General features: G+C 42.7%; 1 protein-coding gene across 1 annotated transcript in view; it reads right to left on the bottom strand.

Moving 5' to 3' along the window:
* LOC140197807 (misshapen-like kinase 1) overlaps positions 1–20,364 on the bottom strand; it is a 352,270-nt gene that overhangs the window by 52,962 nt on the left and 278,944 nt on the right. Inside the window, exons 17-20 of the mRNA XM_072258270.1 lie at positions 17,675–17,760; positions 13,790–13,902; positions 12,085–12,182; positions 1,868–2,043 (exon numbers count right to left, since the gene is read on the bottom strand). Of these exons, the coding sequence (XP_072114371.1) occupies positions 1,868–2,043; positions 12,085–12,182; positions 13,790–13,902; positions 17,675–17,760 (473 nt within the window). The remainder of the gene's footprint in view (positions 1–1,867; positions 2,044–12,084; positions 12,183–13,789; positions 13,903–17,674; positions 17,761–20,364) is intronic.

The following is a 20,364-nucleotide window of genomic DNA, read 5'->3' as shown; positions in this document are numbered from 1 at the left end:
GGCAATACATTGGAACTGCTCCAGATTCTAAACAGGTTTATATCCACGATTTCCAGGAAGTGCTCTGGGATGTAAACTGACAGGCTCTGGGGATCAGTCTCTCTTTCACCCCAGTAATACTGAGCTCATTCAGCTTTTCCCTCCCTTTAGGTCAGGGGGTCCCAACCTGGGGCCACAGACCCCTTGCTTAATGGTATCGGTCCATGTCAGGGAACCCCTAGAATGTATCTGGGAGATTCTGTGATACAAGAGCTAAGGATGACTACTCTTCCATTTTTTTCCTAATTCTAATTGCTCCCTAGATTTGCCATCTATGATCTTCTTCACTTCAACTCTTTTAATCCATCAATCTTTTCAGCATGTTGGACCCCTTCCCAAACTTGCCACACCAAGCAGGCTGACTTTCTTACCCTAAAGAACACTTAGGCCCAGATAAAATCTTAAACGGTGCAAGCTTGCTAAGCATTTACATTTATTTCAGTCACAGTCATAGAAAAGTACAGCATAGAAACAGGCCCTTGGCCCATCTAGTACATGCTGAAATCATTTAAACTGCCTACTCCCATTGACCTGCATCAGGACCCTAGCCCACCATACCCCTACCATCCGTGTACCTATCCAAACTTCTCTTAAATGTTGAAATCAAGCTTGCATGCACCACTTACGCTGGCAGCTCGTTCCACGCTCTCACCACCCTCTGAGTGAAGTTTCCCCTCATATTCCCCTTAAATTTTACACCTGTCATCCTTAACCTGTGACCTCTGGAGCTGTAGGCCTATCCAACCTCAGTGGAAAAAGCTTGCTTACATTTACCCTATCTATACCCCTCTAATTTTGTCAAATCTCCCCTCAATCTTCTAGTCATACAGTGATTTGTACTTGTATCCTTTACTTCTTTTGAGGTTTCTGTTCTGGCAATAAATTTGACAGCAGGTATGAGCAAAGAATTACATTCATGAAGAACAGCACTTTGTTTCCAACTAGGGGTCCACAGATCTCTTGGTTAATGGTAAGGCTCCATGGCATAAAAAAAGGCTGGATACTCCTGGTGTAGAAACATACTCCAAGGCAGCATGTACAAGACAACACATACAAAATGCTGGAGGAACTCAGCAAGCCAAGCAGCATCTATGGAAATTAATAAACAGTCGTTGTTTCGGGCCGAGACCCTTCTTCAGGACTGAGAAGGGGAAAGGCTCCAGAATAAAATGTTGAGGTGGGGGTGGAAGCAGCAGCATAGCTGAAAGGTAGTAGGTGAAGCAGGTGGGTAGGAAAGGTCACAGGATGGGAAAAAAGGAATCTGACAGGAAAGGAGATTGGACCATAGGAGAAAGGGAAGGAAAAGGGAACTCGGGGGAAAGTGATAGGCAGGTAAGAGGAGTTCATTGGCTTTGTATCTGTATTCGGCACAATGACAATAAAGTTGAATCTAATCTAATCTAAAAGGCCAGAGTTGGGAAGAGAAGAAGAGGGAAGGGGTTTTTTGAAACTGGAGGGAGGAGTCAATATTCATGCAACCAGGTTGGAGGCTACCCAGATGGAATACAAGGTGTTGCTCCTTCAGCCTGAGGCTGGCTTCATTTTGGTACAAGAGGAACCTGTGGACCAACATATTGGAAAGGGAATTGGAATTACAATGTTTGGCCACCAGGAAGTTCTGCTTTAAGTAAGTGAAAGATTTATGCTACTCTATGTACATTTGAACCAGTGACTTCTTGGTAGACTGCAGCAAGGATTGCACCTTAACACCGTTAAATTAAATGGAAATACTCGAACAGCCACATTGTAGAGGTGGTCACTTAGCTTCGAGCCTTTGCTAACACAGCTCATCAGCAGCGGGGTCGACCAAACAACATGAAGTACGCACCCAGATCGGGATCCATCAGAGCTGGATAGATTTTCATCTTGGCGCTCACTTTCCCCTTCCTCGTCCTCATCATCAGTGCTGCCAGACTCTTCGCTTGAGGAAGAGTAGTCCATCACTTTAACCGGCAGTTTGGGCAGCTCGTCTGATCGGATGTCCTTCCCCAGATTCAGCATGTCCTTGAGAAATGAAGAAAACTCTTACCAATGGGGAGTTGAAACAATAAAACACAAGGAACTAACAAAGACAAATAAACAAATCACTCCTTTTGATATGAAGATGTTTAACCCTCAGTATGATCAAAAAAAAATGCAGACTTTTGATAATCGCTCGAGAAGTACTTTCAACAAAAAAAGAAAATTATGACAAACTGTTGAACAATTAACAAATGTCCCTCACCACAGTCACTACAGCATTACAATGTACAATGATCTCTTGTAACAAACATCCCACGTCACTGTCACTATGGCATTACAACGATCTCCTGGTGGATTCACAGGATTTAGCAGCCGCTACTGCATTGTGCTGTGATTCAAAGTTAACAAATTCTTTCTTACTTGACCTGCCCCTTTCCCAAAATCAAATCTATTCTTAAATCCAGGAACCTGGCAGGATTTGCTCAGAGCTGAAGTTTCAATACAAAGAGGACTAGCAGTTGTACTGTTTTCAATCTGGAATTTTACCATTTGTTCTGTTATTAGTCTGGATTTAATTGTCTCAAGTTACTTTTTCTATTCCACTCCTTTAACTTTTGAATCCTTTTCTCATCTTTCAAATCAGATTCCTTCTCCCTCATTGTAAAGGGGAAAGAATACTGCAGAATCCACAATAATAGGAGTAAGCAGAAAGCTTTTTCAAAGAGCCGACATAGAGATACAAGAGACTGCAGATGAAACAAACCTGCTGCAGGAATTCAGCAGGTCAGGCAGCGTCTGTGGAGACAGAGGGATGGTCGACGTTTTGGGTTTAGGCCCTATATCAGGACTATTGCAGGGTTTTGATGCAGCATTTCAACCTGAAACGTTGACTGTTGATTTGCCTACATTGACACTGACGCTGACTGACCTGCGGTGCACCCCCGACAGTTTTTGTTTCTGTAGAGTTGGTCATGAGGTGGCAACTGGTTTTCTACTGTTCAGTACAATTTTTACTCCTTCCCCTCCCAACAAACCTGGACTTTCAAAATTAAAGTCATTCCTGTTGCTTTTCACCACCCCAAAGCTGGCCCCCTGATGAACAGATCTAAAAACATCCAGCCCAAGTCAGAACATTGGGCAGTCTGATCCCTAATTTCATGCCAATAAAATCTCTAATACCAGAGGGCATGTATTGAAGGTGAGAGGGGGTAGCTTCAAAGGGTGATGTGAGTGGCAAGTTTTTTTTAAAACTCAGAAAGTGGTGGATGTCTGGAATGTGCTGGCTGGTATGGTGCTAGAGGCAAATACATTAGAGCTTTTAAGAGATACTTGGATAGGCACTTGGATTTAAGGAAGATGGAGGGATATGAACATTGTGTAGGTAGGAAGGATTAGTGTTTGGGTGTTTTTGATTTGCTTTCAGTTGGTTCAGCACAACATTGTGGGCCAAATGGCCTGTTCCTGTGCTGTACTGTTCTATGTTCTATGTAAGCTCTTTGTTGATTGGTCCTCTACATTGGTCGAGCATTAAGTCTTCCAGTCACCCTTAGCTCTTTCAGTTCAATCAATACTATAGTGCCGGTAACTGTAACTGTGCAAGACAGACATTATTGACAGAGCCTGTCCAAGAGATATTAACCAGATACCAAGCACGATGTCATCTGGGTTCGGTACACATGGCAAATTCATGCTTTAGTAGAGAATGGCACTAACCTCACCTATTGCTCGTTTATAGCTCTGATGGTTCGGAAGGCAAAAAGGGAAGAAGGCAGATAATTAAATAAGAGTAAACATTAAAGGTAATTAATACACAACATTGGTGCTGAAACAATTCATGACATTCCTGTAAAAGAAACACTAAAGGTACAGGATAATTTTGGACAAAAAAAATATAGTTAAGAAACACAATGCCGTCAATCAATCTGGAATTCAACAGAGAAAAGTGATGTGCTACATGCCACCTTGCAATCTTTTCTTACTTAGTAATTTAGTTAACGTGAAGTGATTTTTTAGAAGCAGAGTGGTCACATCTGAGCCTATGTTTCACCACAGGTGTGATGGAGGCCTGGCAGACAAATACAAAAGTTATGGTATGGTAGCACAGTGGTTAGCACATTGTTTAACAGTACTTGTGACCATACTCCCGCCGCTGTCTGTAAGGAGTTAGTATGCTCTCCTAGTGACCGCGTGGGTTTCCTCCCGCTGTCCTGGTTTCTTCCCACAGTCCAAAGATGTGCCTGATGATGGGTTAATTGGTCATTGTAAATTGCCTCGTGATTAGGCTAGGGTTAAACCCGGGGATTGCTGGACAGTGAGGCTCAAAGGGCCAGAAGTGCCTATTCTGCACTGTAAGCCAGTCAATAAATAAATAAATGCAAAGCACAATTTCGGTGCTGGAATGATCTGAGGCAGGGGTCCCCAACCCTTTTTTATGTCATGGACCCCTACTATTAACCCCAGGGCTGGGAACCCCTGATCCAAGGAAATATTTTGAAATCCAAGAACATCTGTGGGAATCAAGCCTAAGGATCACAGAGGTCAAAGGGACGTTCGACAGAGGAAAAATTGGCTGGCAAATGCCTTACGAGTTACTCCATTGAACAAGAGAAGTCAGACAAATATCTGCTTCACACCAGTGGCCAGGCCCTAACTAAGCCTTCCAGGGAGACCTTCCTCTCTGACAGTTTTGGCCTGAACACCACGAGGAATGTTAATTTCCTTTGGTTCCTATTCTCATTACCGGAAGTCATATAAATTTCAACAAAAAAAATCAAAACAGTCCTGCCCACCCATTGTTTGTACAAGAAGTACCACCACCTCAATGTGCAGCCAAGGTTGACTGGAAAATAAATCAGACACATCAACCTCACAGAAAAAAGAGATGGCTGGGGGTGGGGGGGGGGAGAGGTTAGTCAACATCTGGTCGAATCAATCCTCAAGTTATTTATCAGACTAAAACTTTTTAAAATTCAACAGGGCTTGCTGTTAAAATAAAAATATTTTGCATTTTTTTTTTTTATCTTGGGAAGCCAGCTGGCAGGTCATTGCCTGCTCATATGACTTGAGTTAGTCACTGTTTTAGATTGAATGAATAAGGCCTTTGAGAAGGCTAAAAAAAAAAATACAAAGCACACTGCTCTTACATTCAATGCAGATTTTGGAAAAGGGTCATGATATATACCTCTGTAGATAGCTGGAAGCCTGCACAAGGTCTGAAGTAACAAAGCACAGCAGTAGAAAAAAGACACATGCACGTGCAGGTGACAACACAGGTTGTATGAGGAATTGGAAGGATTGCAGCTTGTAGTGGCAGGTCTGTCACTACAGGTGGCACCATTGGGCCAGGCTGACATAAGACATAGGAGTACAATCAGAGCATTTAGCCTATCCAGCTTGCTCTGCCATTCAATCATGGTTGATTTATTTTCCCTCTCAATCACATTCTCCTGCTTTCTCCCCATAATCTTTGATGCACTGACTAATCAAGAATCTATCAACCTCTGCTTAAATATACCCAATGACTTGGCCTCCATGGCCATCTGTGGCAACAAATTTCACAGATTTGTTGAAGAAACTCCTCCTCATCTCTATTCAAAAGAGATGTTCTTCTATTCTCCCCCTCTACAGGAACAATCCTCTCCGTGTCCACTTTAGACCTTTCAAAATTCAGGTGGTTTCAATGAAACTCCCCCCTTCATTCTTCAAAATGTCATCGAGTAGAGGCCTAGAGTCATCAAATGCTCCTCGTATGTTAACCATTTCAATTGCTGGATAGTTTCCAAGAACCTCCTCTGGAACCTCTCCAACGCCAGCACATCTTTTCTTAGATAAGGCGCCCAGTCCAGGAGTGGCTATTGGCTTTTGGACTGGTTTTACTTGCCTCGGTGGCTCATGACTGTGGACTCACTTCTGCGGGACTCTACGGTTTGACACTTAATATTTTGCGTGCTATTTGTTCGCATTTTGCTGTTTGCGTGATTTGATCCTTTCTTTTCCTGCCTGCCTGATGGTTTCGTCGTGTGGGTTTTTTAAAAAACGGGTTCTATGGTGTTTCTTTTGTGGTTGCCGACAAGGCAATGAATCTCAAGGTTGTATACTATATACAGACTTTGAACTTTGAACTGGTGGGGTGTAGTTACCCAGGTAGCACACTGCCTCAGGGGGCTGACTCTAATTCAGCGGAGTGTTCATTTTGCACATTTGTACCTGCTGACAGGAAACCTCCTGCACTGAGAGAAACCAGGGACTGCTGATGCTCAGAGCTGGAGGAAACTGACACAAACTGCCACAAACTGCTGGAGGAACTCAGTACTGGAGGTCAGGCAGCATCTGTGGTAAGGGAGAAACTGCTTCGCCCAGAAACGCTGGCAATTCCTTTCCTTCCACTGATGCTGCTCAACCTGCTGTGTTCTTCCAGTACTTTGATTATTGCTGCATTAAGATATCATTACCTGACCAGTTAATACTTGCGGGCTATTTTAAGGTGCAAAGAAAATGGAGCAGATAAGAACTTAAGAATATTATTCGTTTGACTATGGAGCCATTGGTAAATCCAGTTCTGCTGATTGTTATTCTGCCCAGTGTCATCAACCCACACTTGGACCACAGCCCTCCACACCTCTCCCATAACATGTACTTATCCGAACTTCTCTTGAATGTTGCATTTGAACCTGCACCCACCACTTCCACAGACAGCTTGCTCCACACACACACCACCCCCATAAGTTCCCCCTCAAGTTCCCCTTAAATATTTCACCTTTAACCTATGACTTTCTAGTTTTAGTCTCATCCAAGCTCAGTGTAAAAAGCCTGCATACATTTACCCTGTCTATAACCCTCAATTTTGTATCATCATTATGTGCCATGTCATATGATTCATGGTCTCATCCATGACCGTGATTGCTCTTGGCAAACTTTTCTACAGAAGTGGTTTGCCATTGCCTTCTTCTGGACAATGTCATTACAAATTAGATTAGATTAAACTTTATTGTCATTTTGCCCAGTACAGATACAAAGCCAATGAAATGCATTTAGCATCTGACCAGAAATGCAAAGAATAGTGTTATTTACAAAATAACTGCGAATAAAAAACGTGCTATAGCACACAAATATAAAAGTACTGAGACAGTACAATACGGATGCAATACTGCTTAGCGCTGTGATGAGAGGTTCAGCAGTGTCACAGACCCAGGGAAGAAGCTCTTCCTGTGCCTGCTGGTGCGGGAACGCAGCCATGTGACCCCAGCCATTATCAATACTCCTCAGAGATTGTCTGCCTGATGTCAGTGGCCGCAAAACCTGGACTTGTGATATGCATCAGCTGCTCATACGACCATCCACCACCTGCTCCCATGGCTTCACGTGACCCTGATTTTGCTGGGGGATTGGGGGGGCTAAGCAGGTGCTACACCTTGCGCAAGGGTGACTTGCAGGCTAGTGGAGGGAACCAGTGTCTTACACTTCCTTTGGTAGAGATGCATCTCCACTCTGCCATCCTGATTTTTTTTGTATACTTCTATCAAATACAAATGAGAATCAGAATCTGGTTTACTATCACTAGCATAACTCACGAAATTTGTTGCCTTTGCAGCAGCAGAACAATGCAATATGTAATAATAGCAAAATAACATGAATTACAATAAATATATTAAATAGTTAAATTAAATAAGTTGTGCAAAAATAAAAATAACAAAATAGTAGTGAGGTAGTGTTCAAGGGTTCAATGAAAATTCAGAAATCAGATGGCAGTGGGAAAGAAGTTGTTCCTGAATTGCTGAGTGTGTGCCAATGTGTTCCTGTATCTCCTTCCTTATGGTAACAATGGGAAGAGGGCATGACCTGGTGATGGGGCTCTTTAATGAAAGACACTGCTTTTTTGAGGCATCGCTCCTTCAAGATGTCCTCAAGACTATGAAGGCGAGTGCCCATGATGGAGTGACTAAGTTTACAAGTCTCTGCAGTTTATTTTGATCCTTTGCAGTAGCTCCCCCACTACTCCACACCAGATAGTGAAGCTGCCAGTTAGAATGCTCTCCACAGTACATCTGTCAAAATCTGGACTCGTACTCCTACACTCCATGAACCAGATAGAGATTTAAACAGATCTTGGCTGAACTAAGTCTCAATTCATCTTGCCGCCATGGCTCCACTGCAATCCTGTTGGACAAAAGTCAAATGACTTCCTTTTTGATATTTTTGTTTGGGCATTAACAGCTCATTCCAGATTTCCACTACCCCACTCCCTCTCATAGGGCACACAGTTTTTGTTGACACATCTGATAAGATTGGCCCCACTTTCCAAGTTATGGCCTTTTCCTCTCACCATTGAACCGGCTGGGTTCTATACAATTCTTTAATGATCACAACACCCTGACCTGATCACATCTTGGCCGTATAAAATCCATGAGGACTGCATGCTGGAAATCCAGAACAACACACAAAAAAACCGCCAAGAGGACCACAACCCTGTCATGGTTTGGAGGCTTGTGTGCCTCAATGACCCAGAGAACTATATGTTGGCTGGAGTCAGGGCTTTATGATTTGGCTCTTGGTAGGGTCACCCATGCCAAACAGGTCAAAGGGTAGAGGACAGACTGGGAGTGGTCCAGTGGTCCCCAGGTTCCAGGATTCAGCTCAGGGTTAACAACTCTGACTGGTAAAACAAAATTGTTACGGAAAAAACAACGGAGAATCCTTCTACATCGGAGTGTGACTGTATTCCTGAGCATCCACTTGGGATTTGCATGACTGACAGTAGTGAGAACTGAGAGGAAGCTACTGACATGATGAAGGAAGCTCTGAACATCACCAGAGACGGAGGACCTTCATCCTTCCCTAAGCGCCAGCGGTGTAATGGGCAGTAAGTAAGCACACAAAAAAAATGGAGGATCTCAGGTCAGGCAGCATCTATGGGATGGGGAGGGGAATACACAACCAACATTTTGGGCTGAGACCTTTTGTAAGGACTGGAAAGAAAGGGAAGATATTCCATGATCCATATCCAGAATTAATCTAGGTATTTTTCTGAGCTGCTGAACCCTTCAAAACTTTCCTGATTCAGGAAGGACTAAAATAGCACCCATCATTTAAAAGCATTCTAGCATGCAAATGAGACAAGATGTAGGAGCAGAATCAGGCTATTTGGCCATCGAGTCTGCTCTGCCTTTTCATTATGGCTGATCCATTTTCCCCTCTCAGCCCCAATCTCTAGCCTTCTCCCCTTATCCCTTCATGCCCTGACTAATCAGGTATCTATCAACCTCTGCCTTGACTTGACCGCCACAGCCAGCTAGATATTCACCACTCTAAGAGTTAACACAATGCACTTCAATCCAAAAACAAAAAGCTTTGTGTACATCTAAAAAACACACTAAACTAATAACTAAAAACAGTTATTTGTCTGTTCTGGCAACTACTCAACACAGAGAGGCAGGAAAGGATCTCTGTCAGAGTACACCTCCATTTAAGTCAGCCAGATCAGTGGAAGGCTTACAGTTGATTGCACAGCTGACAAGTCTGCTTATCTTCGCAGACACTGAATTGGATCATTATATGTATTAGAGTCTTTACTTATCTATCAGCGTGAAGGCATCTGAAAGGAGATATGTAACAAGCTGCTCTGAAAGAAAGCCTGCTGCCATAATGGAGGGTTGTTGGCACTTCTGAATCGTTTACAATCTGCAGTTCTGCAGCAAGGATTACACTGAATGAGAGAAGGTAGGTTCAAGCTGGGTATTGAGGCACTGCCATGCAAGTCTAAACAACATGGATTATGAAAATGAGAAATGCAGGAAACTCAGTGGGTCAGGGAGCATCTGTGGAGGGAAAAATGTGAATGATGCTTCAGGTTTGAGAGCGACACAGGTGGGGGAGTGGAGGAAGGAAATGTGCAAATGGGAGAGCACGTATGAGAGAGGTGTGAAATCATATGTTTAAAAATTTTTTATTGACATACAGCATGGAATAGGCCCTTCTGGCCCTTTGACCCATGCTGCCCAGCAACCCCCAATTTTAATCCTGGCCTAAACACGGGACAATTTACAATGACCAATTAACCTACCAACCAACATGTCCTTGGACTGTTGGAGAAAACCGGAACACCCGGATGAAACCCATGCGGTCACGGGGAGATCGTACAAACTCCTTACAGGCAGCCATGGGAATTGAACCCAGGGTCGCCTGGACTGTAAAGAGTTGTGCTAACCACTACATTGCCATATCACCCCCATGATGATATTATAGTGATTTTAAAGGTATAAAAACATATAAAGATTAGCTTTGTCACATGTACATTGAAATGCGTCATTTGTGTTAACAACATAATACATATAATACTGGGGGCAACCTGCAAGTGTCGGCATACTTCTGGTGCCAACACAGCAAGCCCACAACTTACTAACTTTAACCTGTACGTCTTCGGAATGTGGGAGGAAACCAGGGCACCCAGAGGAAACCCACATGGTCATGGGGAGAATGTACAAACTCCTTACAGACAGTGGCAGGAATTGAAACCTGACCTCTGGCACTGTAATATCATTAAGCTAACCGCTACACTGCTGTGACACACTTTAATGTCCAAGTAAAACCACTAGTACAGAATAAGGAGCCTGGTGCATTCCACTTGCGTGCTCCCCTGCCATTCATTCAAATAGCAGACTCTCCTCTGCACAACAGAGGCATTCCAGAAATGCTAATATTGGAAAAGAACAGTAAATGAAAAATTGAAATAGGCTCTGTTGCAAAGTTTGAAATCTAAAATTGGCAATAATGTGAAATAATCATTTATATTCAGTGGTCACTTTATTAGGTACAGGAGTAGACCCAGTGTGGTCTTCTGCTGCTGTAGCCCATCCACTTCAGGGTTCAGAGAATCTCGTTTGCATACCAATATTGTAATGTGTGGTTATTTAATTTTGAACCAGTCTTTCCATTTGCCTCTGACCCCTCTCATTAACAAGGTGTTTTCGTCCACAGAACTGCCACATACTGGATTTTTTTTTTTTTTTGCACCATTCTCTGTAAACTCTAGAGGCTGCTGTGTGTGAAAATCACAGAAGATCAGTAGTTTCTGAAAAACTCATACCATCTTGTCTGGCACCAACAATCATTCCACAGTCAATGTCAGCATTGAGTTGCTGCCACGATTGATTAGATATTTGCATTAAGAAGGTATACAGGTGTACCTAATAAAGTGGGCACTGAGTGTATTTGTATCAGATAGGTTAGGTTATAACTTGCATTCATCCGAAAACCCATCTCAGTTCCCTATCTTGTAAATTGCCACCTATGGATTAAAGGGTAGGTTTCTCACTTCGAGCCAGGCGCTGGCAGATTCAAAGTTCCTTCCGAGGACTCAAGCATACAACTCTAGACTGAATCATATCAGAGGAAAAGTTGCACTAGTCAGGTGTGCCCTCTAACCTTAATCTATTCATTATTAGTTGGCCTGGCTCTATTTCCCAACCAGTACAGCCTAACCTGGTGGGATGTCCCGCCGCCTTGTTATTAGCAACACACCGCTGTTACAGATCCAATACCTGCTTCTAACTGCTACATTAACCAATTTGGTCTCACCTCATCATAGATATTCAATATGTGCCACTGCACAAAATCAAAATAGGCTGCAGAAAGCTGCAAACTTTCAGCTCCATCATGGGCACTAACCTCACCTAGCATGGGATATGTTCAAGGAGTGGAGCCTCAAAAAGGCCAAATCCATTGTTAAGCACTACCATCACCCAGGAAATGCCTCTTCTCATTGCTAGCATCAGGAAGGGGGTACAGAAGCCTGGAGTCACACATTCAATGACTCAGGAACAGCTTCTTCCCTTCTGCCATCTGACATTGAACTCACTACTTTTATCCCCCTCTTTTTCCTCTGCAAAAGACATCTTTCCTTTCCCAGTTCTGATGGAGAATCTTCAATCTGAAGTATTATTCCTGTTTCATTCTACATATAGTTTCAAAATCTTTAGCTTTTCTTTTGGATATCTTAAATTTTAGTCTTTCATGGCCACTGTACTGTAAAACATTACATGATTACATTAAATGATGTATTATTTCAACAATCACGTTCACACTTACTGCAGGTCTGCTGGGTCGTGAGGTAGTTCGTATCTCCTCTGGTTTCACCCGGATGACATCCTGCGAAAGGACCAGTGATCCTTCAGGCTGAGAGGAAGCTGTGTTGTGGGAAGGGTTGAGAGCAGGAATAGGTACTAAATTAATAGCTGCAAACTTCAACAAAGCCCCACTAAGGAAAAGCATAGTCAAGTCCATGCCTCACACAATAATCCCTGGCTCCTCATCCAACTGAGTTTAAAACTTCTGCTCTCATCCCACCACCACCCGCTCCTGGTAACTAATTGTCCCTTCAGCTGAATGCCTCTGCTTGATCCAAATAAAAGTTCTAGCCCATAAAAAAGGTTATGCAATGGAAAAACATTGATATTTGATACCAAAGTTAAGAAAAGATCATGTCTTTCAGTACTTCGTACTTCACACCCAGCTACTGTTACAAGTGTAGTCATCAAGAATACTGCATAGAAAAAAGATCATTTGACACTATTACAGGCTAGTATTTGAACTGCATGGAAGTCTCCTCATTAAAACCCATCAGCATACCAATATATTTATCTCCCTTGTGGTCCTTAAATGAACCAGTGGTATTTGCATTTGATGGCTCTGGGCCTATACTTACTGGAGTTTATAAGGGGAATTGAAACCTATTGAATCTTGAAAGGCCGAGAAAGAATGGATGTGGAGAGGATGTTCCCTATAGTTAAAAATGCCAACATGGTGGAAAGTCTTCTAACCCTGCTATATCATCCACTGCATCACCCTAATTTTGTGCAATCCTGAAAATTTAAATTAATACACGAACAATCAAAGTAGAAACTTTGATTTTGTATTAAATGATCAGAAAATGAAAACCAAATTTTTACACAGAATGTCTTCAAATTTGTCAGATCTCCTTTAGTGCAGGTTGCCTGTTATGCTGCTGGCGTTTAGGACAGCAATAAACAGTCCTCCATCTCTGGTGGTGTTCAGGACTTCATCATGAGAGTAGCTTCCTCTCAATTATCACTACAGTCAGTCATGCGTCCCGGGTGGAGACTCAGGAATATTATCACACTCAGATGTAGGAGGACTCTTCATTGCTGTCTCTTTGACAATTTTGTTTTACCAGTCAGAAATGTTAGCTGAACACCCCTCCTCCCCCCAAACCTGGAGGACCAGTGGATCACTCTTGTCTATCCTCTACTCTTTGACCTGTCTACGAAGAGACAAAGCATAAAGCCCTGACTCCAGATAACATAACTCTTTGGGATCACTGAGACACACAAGCTTCCAAACCATATGACAAGGAGGCTTCAGTACAGGGTCTAGCATGTTTTGGGCACCATTGATCCAAATCACAAATCCTTTGCATTCAACTCAAGAAATTTCCACTAAAATTATAATTTCATCTAAATTTTTTCTCTCACTGGGGGATAACTTTAAGAGTAAAAGATTTCCTTCTCCATCTCTCTACCTTTCCTACCCACCTGTCTTCACCCATCACATCCTAGCTATCTCCCTCCCTCCTCCCCCCTCCGCCCCCCCCACACTTTTATTCTGACATTTTCCCCTTCTTTTCCAATCCTGAAGAAGAGCCTCGGCCCAAAACATCAATTGCTTATTCATTTCCGTAGATGCTGCCTGATCTGCTGAGTACCTCCAGCATTTTGTGTGTCTTGCTTTCTGAATTTGCTGTGTCTCGTTCAGTACTTCAAACTAGCCAACTTACTTGTGATCCTGTTGCGCTCCATTGAACCAGTCCCAAGAACTCGATGGGGGCCAATCTGTGGGAGGCTCTCTGCTCTTTCCCAACCCGGCTCAATCCTACGCAAGTCTGGATTGCTGAAACCAGATCAAGTTCAGCAAGTCAGTGATAAAGAAATCCCATGGTCTTACACAACTGATTGAACATTTCAGGTTCTTAAAAGGTTAATGGCATAAACTACCCAGCAGGAAACCTGCCAGGTAGTAAGTACTGACCATACCATGCTTTCCCAAGACGTGGAATAAATTTTACATTAACTTCAGCCAGACAGGAAACCAGTTCACCCTCCTACATAATAAAATCAACCTCCCATTTGATAAATGGAGTAAAGAATGAGGAAGAGAGAAATGAAAAAAGAAGTCTTGCACAAGCATGACATGATCCAATTCACTTGATGATTAATCAAGTACTTTATTTAAGTACAACTGATATAATGTAGGGAAACATCAAGGACATATATACAGAAAGGTAACACACACAAACTGCTGGAGGAACTCAGCAGATCAGGCAGCATCTATAGAAATGAATAAACAGTTGACGTTTCAGGCCAAGACTCTTCTTCAGGACTGAAGCAGGGTCTTGGCCCAAAATGTTGACTGTAGAAGGGTCTCAGCCTGAAACTGTTGACTGTTTATTAATTTCTATAGATGCTGCTTGACCTGCTGATTTCTTCCAGCAATTTGTGAATGTTACTTTGGATTTCCAGCATTGGCAAAATTTGTGTTTATTCAGAAAGGTGCTTGAAAGGGGCTAGTAACATCATGAAGGATTCCACCCACCCTGCTCATAGACTGTATGTTCAGGGAGGAGGCTACGTAGCATCCATACCAGAACCATTTGAGACAAACAACAGTTACTTTTCCTAAGGAGCAAGGTTGATCAACACTTCCACCCACTAACTCCATCACTACTTTATTATTTCCAGTGAGTCACCTTATTTACAGCCTACCGTCACTTCATGGATATTCAATCAATGTCATAAGCTATCTTATTTTTTATGGATTTGTATTTTTTTTAAATCATTAATATGCTCTTTATCTTTTGTGTTGTTTTGAGTTGCATCAGATCTGGAGTAACAATTATTTTGTTCTCCTTTACACTTTACAAGATTGAAATCAACAAGGATGAGTGGAAGGCGAGCAGGTGTTCAGTGCCATTTGCCTGCATTTGACTGGTCTCCCTCTCACTCCCTGCTGCCGGAGGAAGGTGCAGGAGTCATGGGTCCACTTGTTTTTTTCTTAAAAGAAGACTCTGCAGTTCACGTTACATGTGTTTCTGGTTATTTCAATTTTTATTCCTATTTTGAGTGATTTTCTATCAGGGCAGACCTGCTCTGCAGCCAGCCATCAACAGTGCTAAATTGAACTGAACTAAGTTGAACATTCTTATATGGTTTTAAGGACTCTTTGGTTTGATGCTTTATATTGTGTGTATTATTGTACATTTTTTGTCATTTGCATGACTTCTTCTTTTCTTCAAGCACTGGATGTTTGATGTTTCCTTTGAACGGATTCCATGGTGTTTCTTTGTTTCGTGGCTGCCTGTGGGAAGACGAATCTCAGGGTTGTACCTCGATAATAAATATACTTTGAATCTTTGAATCACTTGTGCACAGGAAATAACATTAAACAATCCCTTGAATCTTAATGAATTAGTGCTCCTTACAGAAGAAAATAAAGGACCGGATTGTCTGCCCTTTATCGTTACATTTGTTCAGGAATGAGTAGTAAACTGGAGAAAACTCCACTGATAAGATAGCCATATCATCTGAGAGGACAGATTAGCCCTCAAGACAGCAAATATCTGCTTATGGCCTTGCACTTTAGCATTTATTTGTACTGCACTTTTTCAGTTGCTTTTACATTTTTTGTGTTGTTTTGCCTTATTCTGACTCAATGCACTGTGCAATGGTTGGATCTGCATAACCAGTATTATTCTTCTTAAACAGATGACCCCTACTGGGGCATAGACAGCCAGCCAGAGTCCTTTGTCCAGGGTCAGTCTTTCAAGTGGTCCCCAGGTGCAGCTCATCTTACGTCTAACCTGGACCCAACGTATTGATGCAGCTACAAAGGCACGACTGTAGATATATTTCATTAGGAGTTTAAGGAGATTTGGTTTGTCACCTAAAACACTTGAAAATGTTGACAAATGTACTGTGGAGAGCATTCTGACTGACTGCATCGCTGTCTGGTTTGGGGTGGGGGTGGGGGGCTACTGCATAGGACTGAAGTAAGCTACACAGAGTTGTAAACTCAGCCTCATCATGGGTACTAGCCTCCATAGTACTGAGGACATTTTGGAGGAGTGATGCCTCAAAAAAAGTGTCCATCATTAAGGACCCCCATCACCAAAGTCATGCCCTCTTCTCATTGTTACCAGCAGGAAGCAGGTACAGGAGCGCGAAGGCGCACACTCAACGATTCAAGAACAGCTTCTTCCCCTCTGACATCTGATTACTGAATGGACATTGAACCCATGAACACCTACTTATTTAAATGCTGGTGTTATTAAACCTGATTCTGATTCTAGGTGAAGATCCTTCCTCTCTGAGAGATGAATTCTGTTGGTGTTTCTGTAGCTCTCGGTTTTTCACGGGATGGGGGTTGCTAGTCCCATGCCCAGCACTCGTCCTTTCACAGCTGGGCTTGGCATCGTCCATGGCGGTTTGCAAGACAAGATTTTCATTGCATTTTGGCACACATGATAATAATGAACCAGTACCGCAGTTGCAGAGAACTGTGGAACCAGTCACAAGTAACACACTCTACATTACTCAATTCCTTTATCCAGAAGACCAGGGACAATTCTCCCAATCCAAGTCAGGTCTGAGACATTGTTAGCTCCCTTCTGTTAACGGGGTCTCACTCTCTTTTGCCAACCGCCGTAAAACAAGATACCGTCTGTGGAGGAGAGCTGCATCGCTTCAAAGGGAGGATGAAATCAAATTGCTCAGGACACGCACAACAGGATACTGCACAAGCTAGCAGAATAGCTTTTGATGTTTGAGCATTGAGATAGATTTAACTGCACTTGTGCTCTGACAGAAACACTTCTGGAATCATATTAAAGAATTGGTTATTAGGGGTGGCACAGCGATTAATGTAGCATTGTTACAGCGCCAGTGACAAGTTCAATTCTATTGCTGGAAGGAGTTTATACCTTCTCCCCATGATCATGTGGTTTCTTCCCACATTCTAAAGCAGTACAGGCTAGTAGGTTTAATTAGTCACATGGGTGTAATTGGAAGATATGGGCTTGTTGAACTGGAAGGGCCTGTCACCGTGTTGGAACAATAGAATTCATGCCCACAATGTGTGAGGAGCTTATCAAGTCAGGCAGCATCTATGGATAGGAATAAATAGTCGACATTTCGAGCAGAGATCTTTCGTCATGAAAGGTCTCAGCCCGAAACGTTGACTGCTTATTCCCATCCACAGATGCTGCCTGACCTGCTGAGCTCCTCCAACACATTGTGTTACTTAAGATTTTCAGCATCTGTAGTCCCTCTTGTGCGCTGGAGGTACAATGACTTATTGGCTTACAGTCAGTAATGTGTCAGATATTCTCCATCTCAGTAACTTTCTCAGGTGTCCTCTTTCCTTTCACCATCACTGAGTCATCTAGATACCAGACTGTGAATGTGTCTGCTTTTACCAATTGAACCTGGAATTTTTACCCACATTACAATTTATTTTCAAGTGGCCTGGAAACCTTTATTTTAAGGTTGCTGCTCATCACTCTCACCAACTCTTGTTTTGATTTACCACCTGGGCATAAAACATTGTGTCCACCTACAAAACCTTGAAAGGACAGAAATAGTACTGAGAGCTGAGTTATTAATATTACCTTGCACGTGGCGCCTGCCCTGGACGATTTAGCAGGACACTACTGCTGTTTAGAGCTGTGGCTATGGAGGTCGTTCTTTGAGGAACCTTAAATCAAAATTAAATAAAAACTATTCAATGCAATATTCCAACAATATTTCTATGTATTAAGCAGGTCAAGACTCTACAACTCGTTCTCAATGTTATTATTTTGTTTTTCTTTTTACATTTGCACAGTTTTTCCCCTTTTGCACAATGGTTGTTTGTCCGTCTTTGTAGTTTTTCATAGATTCTATTGTGTTTCTTTGTATCTGCTGTCAATGCCCGCAAGAAAATGCACTGCAGTATAGTGGTAAGCACAATGCTTTATGGTACAGGCGACCCAATTCCTGCCGCTGCCTGTAAGGAATTTGTACAATGTTTGTACGTTCACCCTGTAATCTCGTGGGCTTCCTACAGTTTCCACCCACAGCACAGTCCAAAAAACATACCGGTCATTGTAAATTGTTTTGTGATTAGGCTAGGACTAAACAGGGGGACTGCTAGGCTGCGTGGCTTGAAGGGCTGGAAGGACATATTCAATGCTGTATCTCAAAAAAAAAAATCTCAGACTAGTAAATGTACTTACGGATACTAAATTTACTTTGAACTTCGCATTTAAGGATGTGATATTTTCAATAAAGGTCTTGCTTTGGTGGATTTATCTTTCTCTGCAGGACAACTATGACTTTGATTTTGCAGGGCATTTACAGAATGGCATAGCCCAGCCTTGTGTTATTATCTGCCAGTCTGTTGCACATTTAAAGGTCAAATAACACGGTTGTGATTTGATTCAGGTTTGAGCTCAGTAATCAATTAATTACGCAATGCAAACTGCGTGGTAATGAGTGTAATATTCAGCTGTTACTGAAGTCTTCACAGCAGCTTTGGAAGAGAAAATCAAATACATACTGTTATTGCTTTTGGCAGTTGTGCTTATGGACAAATTTTAGATCTATTAATACACCACAAGATTTCATCTCCAGGAATGGATTCAAAGGAGTTTACATGCAACCAATGTTTCTGAAGTGCAGTGACTTACCTTGGGAAACTTAGCAGCAAAAATTTGCTACTTTCATTGGCGTAAAAGATAATCAGGTTTTTTTTGCTGCTGTTATTTCAGCTACTAAAAATACAAAAAAAAAATTCTCTATCTCAGTAACATTCTCCGGTTTGCTTGGAGTTCCAAGATTTCCCTCTTCCCTTTAACCAGTGAGACATCTCAACACCAGACTATGAAATTCCTTCTCCCTCTCCTCCTCCAGGAGCAGAATTAGGCTTTTCAGCCCATTCGGTCTGTTCCGCCATTCCAACATGGCTGACTTGTTATCCTTCTTAATCCACTCCTGAATTCTCCATGTCATTATGACACCCTTATTAATCATCTTTTAAAAAAAATTTAATAAACTAAAGTTCTGGACTGAGACCCTTCTTCAGGACTGGAAAGGAAGAGGGTAAACATCAGAATAAAAGGTGGGGGGGGGGAAGAGGAGGTTAGCTGGAACCAGGTGGGTGGGAAAGATAAAGGGCTGGAGAAGGAAGGATCGGATAGGAGAGGAGAGTGAACCATGGGAAAAGAGAAGGAGGGGGCGGAGATGCAGGGGTAGGTGATTAGCAGGTGAGAAGAGGTAAGAGGCCAGAGTGGGGAACAGAAGAACAGAGGAAGAGAGATTTTGTTTTTTAACCAGAAGAAATCAATGTTCATGCCATTGGTTGGAGGCTACCTAGACGGAATATGTGGTGTTGCTCATCTACCTGGAGAGTGGCCTCCGTGGCAAAAGAGGCCATGGACTGACATGTTGAAGCAGAATTGAGGACAGGAATTAAAATGGTTGGCCACTGAGAAATTCCACTTCTGATGGTTAGAATGCTGGTGCGTGACAAATTGGTCCCCAAATTTAAGTTGTGTCTCACCAAGGTAGAGAAGGCTGAATTGGGAGCACCGGATACAATAGATGACCCCAACAGATTTGCAGGTGAAGTAATGCTTCACCTGGAAGGACTATTTGGGACCCTGAATGGAGGTGAGGGAGGAGATAAATGGGCAAGTGTAGCATATGTGTCACTTCCAGGGAATTGTACCAGGAGGGAGATTAGTGGGGGAGGGATGAATGGTTAAGGGGATCATGGAGGGAACAATCCTTGTAGAAGGCAGAGTGGGAAGGGGTAAAAATATGTTTAGTTGTAGATGCTGGATGCTGCAGAGATGGTGCCAGCGAATGTGACTAATGTAACATCCTGTTGATAGTTCATAAAACTATTTTTTTTACTATTACTTCTTTCAAATATGATTCTACTACTAATCTGGGTGCATTTGGAACATTTTGATGGTGTGTTTTTGGGCTGACTGAGCAATCTGGCACTTTGCTGTCTCCGAGGGAGGACAGCAAGTCTGGGAGCAGGGTGCGAGCTCTTGATCAATTTCACTGTCTCTCTCCGATTGATGTGCCAGGCATAGTTGACAGTGACGAGGGTGAGAGCAGAGGACAGGCGGGGGCTCAGTGCTACCTGCCTGCGTTTGCCTGGTCTTCCTCTCCTCGCTAACTGCTGTCAGAGGAAAGTGCAGGAGTCCCGGGATCCACGTTATAAGGATTGATGGCTATGGACTTGGTTTAGGGGACTTTGAGGTTCATGTTACATGTGTTTCTGTATCCTGGCTACTTTTTTTTGCTG

The sequence above is a fragment of the Mobula birostris genome, chromosome 5, assembly GCF_030028105.1.
Source record: "Mobula birostris isolate sMobBir1 chromosome 5, sMobBir1.hap1, whole genome shotgun sequence".
In the NCBI taxonomy this organism is placed as follows: Eukaryota; Metazoa; Chordata; class Chondrichthyes; order Myliobatiformes; family Myliobatidae; genus Mobula; species Mobula birostris.
The sequence above is the reverse complement of the archived record's forward strand: the minus strand, read 5'-3'. Positions and strand labels throughout refer to the sequence as shown.